General features: G+C 39.8%; 1 protein-coding gene across 1 annotated transcript in view; it reads right to left on the bottom strand.

Moving 5' to 3' along the window:
- LOC108553760 (venom carboxylesterase-6) overlaps positions 1-8818 on the bottom strand; it is a 10523-nt gene extending 1705 nt beyond the window's left edge. Inside the window, exons 1-8 of the mRNA XM_017908791.1 lie at positions 8698-8818; positions 7978-8234; positions 6135-6430; positions 5874-6073; positions 4203-4399; positions 1293-1458; positions 776-966; positions 169-455 (exon numbers count right to left, since the gene is read on the bottom strand). Coding sequence (XP_017764280.1) covers positions 169-455; positions 776-966; positions 1293-1458; positions 4203-4399; positions 5874-6073; positions 6135-6430; positions 7978-8178 — 1538 coding nt within the window. The 5' untranslated portion in view covers positions 8179-8234; positions 8698-8818. The remainder of the gene's footprint in view (positions 1-168; positions 456-775; positions 967-1292; positions 1459-4202; positions 4400-5873; positions 6074-6134; positions 6431-7977; positions 8235-8697) is intronic.
- Positions 8819-9303: the final 485 nt, after the last annotated feature.

Raw genomic sequence — 9303 nt, 5'->3', positions numbered from 1 at the left:
TCTTTCCCTTTCTTTTTTCTTTCAAAAGACTTGGTCCCAAATGCCAAAGGATACTAATGCCACGAACATTAATTCTTCCTATATTAATATAATAACTAAACGACACCCATCGTAGCAAAAGGGTTAATCCGGAGCAGATATTTGGCACTGCTTGCCGATGATACTCACCCAGATTTGGCAAAGTTGTACCAAAGACTCGTAACGATATCGATCATCTTGTGGTCTTGCTTGCTGAGCGGTATGTGCTTGAACAACTGCTCCCCGACAGGGAACAGATACTGGAGTTCATCCGCGTGCGACACTCCGTAATCCTTGGTCGGATCGCCAAATATCATACTGAACGATGCGCTTCCTTTGTATGCGAGATAGTAGGAATACACGGGAGAAGACTGCTTCTCGAGATAGGCGCGAATGGAAGTACGAGCTGCGTGCGTGAACCAAGCGTCGCTGTACATCTGCGAGATATTGCGAGTTATTCGAGTGCACGGAGTGTGCGGGATTGAGCAAGTGAAAAATGAAAATTCAGCCACGCGAAACCGCAGATCTACCAAAGCGTATCATTCATTAGCGTTCTATGTTGACTCGAACGAAGATCGTGGCTCCTTCTACCGGCCGGTATCTTATTCGGATCGCGATCTAGCCGGTGGCCTTTGTCACGCAAATGTAAAATTCCATGTGCGCGTGTCAATGATCCCGGTAGCGAGCGTACACAGGGAACGTGGTTGTAATTCACCATGCGAATTAAAAATTCTAATTTATGTAAACGCATACTCACATCGATCACTTTGAATCGCGTAGAATTGTCTATCGGGGCCTCGCCGAAGTAGAATTTTCGTATCTCGGAGGCCAGGCGTTTCTCTTCGCCTTTGGCACACGTTTCACCGAACAGCAACGTTATCGGTGCGATGTCGAGGAAGTCTTTGTCCAGCTTCTTAATCAAAGCCCCGTTGTTCCGTTCGTATAATCCTGACAACGAAAATGTAGGCTTAACTCTTTGCGGCACAGGACTTCGGATAATTAGATAGACCCACGTTGCACAGGAATTTTATTGCGCTTTAGACGAAACAAAATTCGCATGTTTTTACTAATAAAGGAATCGCATAAATTTTTACGTAAATAAGACGTTAAACTAAAGACTAAAACTGTCCCACCATGCTTGACACTTTTAATCCCAGCGTGCCCCAAAGAGTTGAAGCGTGAGCGTGGCGCGAAGATCGATAAAGTTGACAAGAAAAAAGCAATCGCACACGATGCACGCCTAACAAGAAATCCTGCGTTTAATCTGGAAATACCTGGTGCTACAAGGGCTCCTTCCTCCGACGTAATTCCTGTCATCCATGGTATGTCTAACAGACGGCCCTGCTTCGACGAAACTGCGGGATCTTCCGTTAGGAAAGCACTAGGGTGAACAGGTTCAATTACCGGTCTGAAGGGTATCATCGGACAGTAACCAAATACCTAATAGAAAGTAGAAAGAGAGATTAGGTTCCCGTGCGTCGACGTTGCTGAAGAACACCGGGCTATTCTGTCGTCTTCTTTAGACATAATTACAAAAATGAGTCGAACGGTTGTCAAACGTTCTCTATACGCTGTCAATCCATAAACTATATCTGTTTCGAAGTAGGTACAGATATTTTTAATTCGAATACCTAACAGAAAATAGAAAATAGAAAGAGAGATTAGGTTCTCGTGTCTCTACGTTGCTGAAGAACACCGGGCTATTCTGTCGTCTTCTTTAGACATAATTACAAAAATGAGTCGAACGGTTGTCAAACGTTCTCTATACGCTGTCAATCCATAAACTATATCTGTTTCGAAGTAGGTACAGATATTTTTAATTCGAATACCTAATAGAAAATAGAAAATAGAAAGAGAGATTAGGTTCTCGTGTCTCTACGTTGCTGAAGAACACCGGGCTATTCTGTCGTCTTCTTTAGACATAATTACAAAAATGAATCGAACGGTTGTCAAACGTTCTCTATACGCTGTCAATCGATAAACTATACCTATTTCGAAATAGGTGTATCGTATAGATGTAATTATCCGTAGAGATATTTTTAACTCGAAGCAATCTTTTACCGTCTTTCTACAATATTATCTTATTATATGTTATCTTTTACAATAAAAGAACCGTGAAGGTAATCGTTCGATGCTGATAAAAACGAGGAAACTAGATGCCATAATTTCAAAGCGATACTTGCTTCTTTCCGTGAACGCGAGTTTTCTCCATTCGACGCGGTATTGGCGTTGTCTGTGTCATAAAAAATCGAGAGTTTCGGTTCAGTTCTTTCGTTACATATGGAAAACAGATTATCCTTGGGAAAGAGAAACCACGTTCCTTCAAAGTCCCCAGCTCGATCGACATTTTACTCAAATCTACGTGAAACGCGTTCGGAAGGTGCGTCACGGAGGTAGCAAGTCTATGCTGGCCAATACGCTCGAGTTATAGCTACGTATTGTATCCGCTTTCACTTCCAGTCGTGCTATAACCGACTTCCCTGTCTTCGAACTGTTCCCATCTTATAGTTTCAGTTTCCTCCTCGCTCGTGTCTGCTCGTCGCTCATAAACATAGCGATTAAAAGGAGTCACATGGACTGTGATTTTCAATCGTTGCGACCACAGAATGCACGTTCAGGAATGCACGAAACTGGTTTTTCCACAAGTTGGTACCGTAATTAACAATGGATTATCGTGTTACGTTTCTGTTTGAACCAGCTTCTGAGTCAGTTCCCGATTGAAAGAAATCGTTGAACGAGTTAACCAGATTCGTACCGATCCGTCAGATTTATCGCGTTAACTTTTATTCAAAGATTCATTTCGATTTGCCAAGTATCGCGTTTATGGAAATCAACTAAACGCGTCGGTGTAAATATAGCCACGAAATGAAAAATTTCCATCGGAGACTTGGAGGATTGCGAATATTGACACGAATAACAACGGACGTACGAATGTTCCATAAAGATGAATAAATATTTAGCGGGGAACATGGAATGCAAGGTATCGGCGTTATAATAGCGCCATTACGTATTACGAAATCGCGTAGTACCTGCGTTTTTACTCGTTCCAGTTATCGAGGTGCACGCTTATATAATAAGAATCAATTTACAAACGTGACCCTCTATGGTTCTAGACGCGTAGTGTGCCATTTCAATGCCAAGGCTCCGCGTCCCGTGTAATTATCAGCGCATAAGCGGTAAAATCTTGTTAATCAGAACTCGTTTCACCAGATACGTATCTGGTTAACCCGTGTAACACGTTTATCGAGAGAAGGAATTTAAGAAACCTCGTTAACATTTTATTTCGCGAATTTAGAAAATTCGCACGAAAAGGTGAACACTGCTCGAATTATCGCACTTAATTCGCTTACGAAATAACTTGATTCGCATTTTTTCGATGATCCAGTCCGGATAAATCTCGATAGAATTGCTGATCGAAAGGCGTAAAATTGATCTGGATTATCGGGTGCAAGGGGAATTATCGTGTTGGTAAATCCAGATTAAATTGACATTAACCAGACGTTGCGTTTCACGCTGCATCGGATATGCGAGAGATATAAGGCCGCTTTCATTTTACCGGTTTATTCGTTAAATGCCCGGCTGAAAATGTCTTGGCGTGACTAAATTCAACGGATCGTAAACCTCGTCGATTGGATAGCTGACAGCAGCGTATGGCAGTTCGCAGATGCGAGATGATACGACGTAGACGGACAAGCATCGTGACACGTGAATTATACGTGACGATAATTAAAGCAGTTATTTATTAAAAGGTTCTCGATGGCAGGAGATAAACTATAATTTCCGAAATTATATATCAGTCGTATTCCCCTTTCTTGGTACAGTGACTCGATATTCGCGTTACACCGTTTATCCTTAATTAAAGATCACAGCCTGGAATGGCTGCCGAAAGAATGTCGAGTATTTTAAGTGGTTCTTATTTTTGGCACTTTCTCGAAGGTTGCCGGTAGACCGGTGCAGTGTATTTTTAGTGGAGCAATTGTTTTTAATATCCCCGCTTCGAGCGGTCTAATTTTTATCCTGTACGATTATTATGGATATACACGTTACCCTCTGCATGAAACAATGTTGCGAATAATATACCCGAACGTATAATCGTGAATTTTAAATTGCATAATTGGCTCACGGATATAGTCCTGTTCGAACAGATAGCCCAAAGTAACAACGAGGAGGATAATTGCACTTACTTGGAAAGAACGATCGGTTGCGATAATATCGACGGCATTCTTCTTTCGCAGACAGTCGACGAGCTGTTTCGAGTTTTTCGAAGGACAACCCAAGAGTTCAGCCACCTTCGATGCCTTCTTCTTCGCTGAACCGGGCTTCGCCATGGCCCACGGACAATGCCCGTTACCGCTTTGAGAGATCGCGCGTTGGAAAAGTCCTGTTTCAGAGCACACGCGTCACGACTAAAATTATGTAATATTTTTTCCCGACCATCGAAGATCCTCAGATACAATGGATAATAGGTCTATTCCACGGGGACATGTAATTAGACTTTTCATCTCTCCTTGGAAATCGACCTTGAAAGACATTTCTAGACTACGTTCTTCCCCGCAAACTCATCTCGAATTCAAAACGAGCGTTTGTGGGAATTCTGATACGCGATAATTTATTTTTATTATTCGCATGCCTAATTGGCACCTGTTATGAGACTCCATGTTTAAAGGTCGTTTAATCACGAGAATTATGTCGTAATTAACGTAAAGTGGATTTCGAACCGCGAAAATGTTCATGGCGGATGTTTGCATTGCGTTATTTCAAACTTATCGTGCGTTTTGTTGTAACTGCAAAGAAGGAACTTTGAAACATTCAATTATCCGTGCCTTATACGAGAAAATGGTAATTGCAAGCGAATTCGAAACTCATAAAAGACAGCTATTTCTGTGCACTGGTTCTGTCGCAATTCTGTTAGATCTAAATGAGATGTAAACTTGGTAGTTTTAACTTTTGCCAATGATTCCGTTGTGGATACCGAGTAAATGGATTTCACAGTTGATTAAATGCTAGAGTAATTTTTTTTTACGGCATCCGTTAAATTTTATGAGCCCAGGTAATCACCGTTCGAAAAGTCTGACTTTGTTACACGCCTACTCGATGTACCAGGTGTCCGTTTCAATCATGTGCGATGAATTATCTTCTAAGATAGCTAGTATAGAATCAAGGTTTTCATACAAGTTATTTGGTATGTAGCACGTTACGTAGTGTAAATACCTTTCTTTGTACTCGGTATAGTGCAATACGTAAGAATGCGATTACTTCCAAATGGAATGTAATATGTTCATATGCATTATGGTATGTAAGACGATTTCAACGAGCTGCTAACGAAATCACGAAAATATTTCCGATATACTTAACCCTTTGCACTCGACGATCTTTTGGCTGAAGACGAGTAAGATTTCAAAGATTTTCTGCTATAAAGTTGGCGATATTTCTTTCAGTAATAAATAAGAAATCGTATAATAATTAACACTTAGAATTATTTGATTTCGATAGTTCGCACACATAGTTCGTTACATTGTCTTAAATTTGACATATTAATTAATATCGATTTTCGAAATTTTATCTAATGGCGACTGACGGTCATCATTTAATCAGATTCTAAAGATCGTTGTTAATTAATATCTCGAATTTAAAATTGCCCAACGACTCATGGGATATCTAGGTAAAATAATTCTACGTTTTCCAATTAATTTGCATTTCTTGTATACTGTTTTGAAAATATCGTCGACATTATGGCAGAAATTCTTCGAATTACTATTTTCCTGTAACGAAAAAGTCGCCGAGTTCAAAGGGCTGAATTTCATTTTCGTTCTGGTTATTGATCTTCGAACTCCGTTCTATCATTTGTAAATTACCTCTGGTCAAATCGCTCATCATGTGATAGTGTACACTAGCGCCACCCGCGCTTTCTCCGAAGATAGTCACACGGTTAGGATCGCCACCAAAAGCAGCGATATTTTCATGAACCCATCGAATGGACATTGCCTGGTCCTTTAATCCATTGTTTCCAGGACACACTTTGTCCTCCGTGCTGAGAAATCCTATCGGTCCAAGCCTGTTAGAGATAATCAGTGATCATTATATTAGTTATATCGTCGATTAGGGAAATTTGTCACCTGTAATTCATGGTAACGAGGATCACATCGTGGTCCAACAAGAATTTGGGGTGATAGAATTCCGAGTGTCCTGCGCCACAGATCCAACCGCAACCGTGGATCCAAACCATAACTGGGTAACTTTCCTTTGATTCGCCACCCTTAGTGGGCAACTTCGGTGTGTAGACGTTCAAGTAAAGGCAATCCTCGTCACCGAGGATGTTGTCATCGTGAACATAGACGTTTCTTTGGGTGCATATGTTAGCGTCTTTCTTGGCAGATCGCACTCCTTCCCAGGCTTTTGCTGGCTTCGGTGCCTTCGAATAAGTACCCATTGTTGTTAAGTTTCATCGTTGAGATTAGATATTGCAAAGCATCGTTGAGATTAGATATTATAAACCTGACATGTTGCACGTAAATATGCCTCCTTATCGTACGACCAGAAATAGGTATTGGCAAATTAATTAGCGTAATATCGGTCACCTTTTTAATGGTAATCAGTGCTTAATACGGATTAAGATTACATACGTGTGAAGGTGTTCACGTAAGAGTTCCGTGTAAACATGGATATAAAAGTGTTGAAATTTTTCCTTACATCAACCACGCAAACTGTATATGGCTAATGAGAGTTTAGAAAGTGAACTTCTGATGTAAATGTTCGGAGAGAGAATACACGGCGAGAACGCACTGACACGTGTTTCATAGCGAGGGAAAACGACAATTTTGCGATCTCGTGAAAAAATATGAGTTTTTCAAACAGGCTATTCGAGTAATATCATTTTAATCGAAGAAATATTCGAGCTGGTTACATTTGGAATGTAACCTAAATAAGTAACAAGATTGATCGAGTAGATTGACCACCGTATAATTATTGTGAATAACTACTGGTTTATCCAGGGAGGAGGTAAACTCTTTCGAGTAGAGCGAGTTTAGGAGTTGTAAAAGTTGTTTGATATATTCGTGTATATATTTCGTAACAAATTGAAAAATTACATCAGTGGAAGCGTTCACGAAAACAGGTTCCAATATTATGGTGCAAAGGGAAAATTATTTGCATCATGTCATAGTCGAAACATCTTGGATTCCGTGTTTTAAAAGTTTACAAATACGAATAGATTATGGTATTTTATTTCAATTTATTCCAAATGTAATATCATCAGAATACGCGAAGCTCTGTAAAAGTACCTAGATTCTGAAACATCTGGTCTCAAATTCACTCATTGTCAGATTCTCCTCGTTGATAGCAAAAAAGATAGATTTTTATATCATTATTTAAGGAATAAAGTTACATTGGTATAGCGTGACATATGTGTAAATAATATGAATCGTGTCTATTAATAATAATTATAAACTGTCGAGTTAATAGTGTACACTGTCATGCTACTCTTGTAGCAATACTTTGAAACTTGTAACTTGTTAAGTATTCATCAGGCATCTCTTTCCTACTTTGCAATAGAATCATTAACAAGGAAAATCTCGCGGCATTAGGAAATCTTTTATGTAATTCGACGCATCTGTAAGCAGATACACCTGCTCAAAAAAACGTTTCCTCAAGAATTTCCATAATTTTCCTTAATATATAATTAACATAATTCCCATCATTGGCATATACTTTTTTGCATTTGTTAAATAACGTCCATTCACTAGCTTCAAATAATTATATTCCTGGCGAGTTAATAAATGTGATTTTAATCACTCGTGCAGGGATAAAAAATGATTCCTCATTTAATGGAGAAATTAATAAGAGAAGTTATTAACCATCGAATTGAATGTTTCGATTAGATTTTAAATACGAATTAAAATTATGTTACAGAATGCAAAGGAATTTCTCATCGCGTTGGAAACGACAAAATTGCGAACTTACCTGGAACCTGAGCTCGTTAAGGGGTGGTACCGCGTACGGTATGCCTCGAAACGCTGCGATCTCTCTACCCTTTCTGGTCTTCATGGTCAGTCCCAGCAGCGTGCCATTTTTTATTTTTACTACCGGTTCATCGGCCGCGATAAACTCGAAGAAGCACACGAAGACGACGCAGAGCTGCAGCAGGTCTCGATATTTCGCCATTTCGGAATTGAGCGAGGGAATCACACCGTTGGTGCTTTTAAAGCATAGATATTTCCCTGTTGACGCATGACGAAAAGAAGAAATAGATTATCACGTATCCGCGATATGCGTGTACGACTTCATTCGACGTCATAATTTCGACGAATACGTTCTTGTACGAGGTAGAGCAATTTTCCTCCGGATAAACCCGTTCGTTTCGAAAATTAGAATTCAGTAATTAGCTATTTATTCCGTGGAAAGTGGCATCGAGTGTATTGCAAGCAATTGCAATATAACCGAGGCAAAAGAGCCGGTCGAGTTAAGCGCGTATCGATTAATCCAATTATTAGCAATATGATACGATCGATAAATAATGACTCGACAAAAGTAGCAAAACGCGATAATCGACGTGAAAGAAATGTTCGTACAGAATTCGTTCTATTATTAACCAAAGAGCATGTTAATCGACGAAATCGTTACCGATGCGTGCGATTTACTTCGGAAACGATTGTACCATACTAAACGAGATTATATACGTACAATTGTAGATAATGATTGGTTTATCGCAGAAGAAACGGAGAAAATTTTGGAGTCGGTACGACCGGAGGTAAGACGCGTGTGCGACCCGCGAAGGCAAGACCGCGACTGTTCCAGGTGAGAGTCGTTCCTCGGATCGTTAGTTCGATGATGTTGGGACGTATGATTCTTCGGCACTCACACGGCCACGCGTACCTTGGTCATTACGGGAGTACAGATGTTTCCGGCTACTTAACCGAGATCGGTATTACGTGTCCTTCACATTTATGGTCAAACCGTGGTACGAGATTTCGGTTAAAAATCGATAAATTCTTTCCATCGTTGAAATTCAGATCGAACAGGAAGCACGAAACGCTTAATAATGTATTTATAATTAACGAGTGATCCATTACACTTTTCATGCCACTCTGTTTTTAAGGTTAATAATTTCCTTCTCGATCGAATTTAATCGAATTTAATCGAATTGTCGTTGGGTTTCTTTTTTGATTAATAACTCGAAAGGTGAAGAGTCGAAAGTTAACCGTTTGTTTTGTTTATGCCAATATTTCCAGTAATATTCGCATTTGTAGGAAGTATGTTCGTCAAGCGATTATTTGCCGAGCGAAGATT

Source organism: Eufriesea mexicana, unplaced genomic scaffold, assembly GCF_001483705.2.
Source record: "Eufriesea mexicana isolate 0111107269 unplaced genomic scaffold, ASM148370v2 scaffold22, whole genome shotgun sequence".
Lineage (NCBI taxonomy): Eukaryota > Metazoa > Arthropoda > Insecta > Hymenoptera > Apidae > Eufriesea > Eufriesea mexicana.
This window is presented reverse-complemented; position numbering and strand designations above follow the sequence as displayed.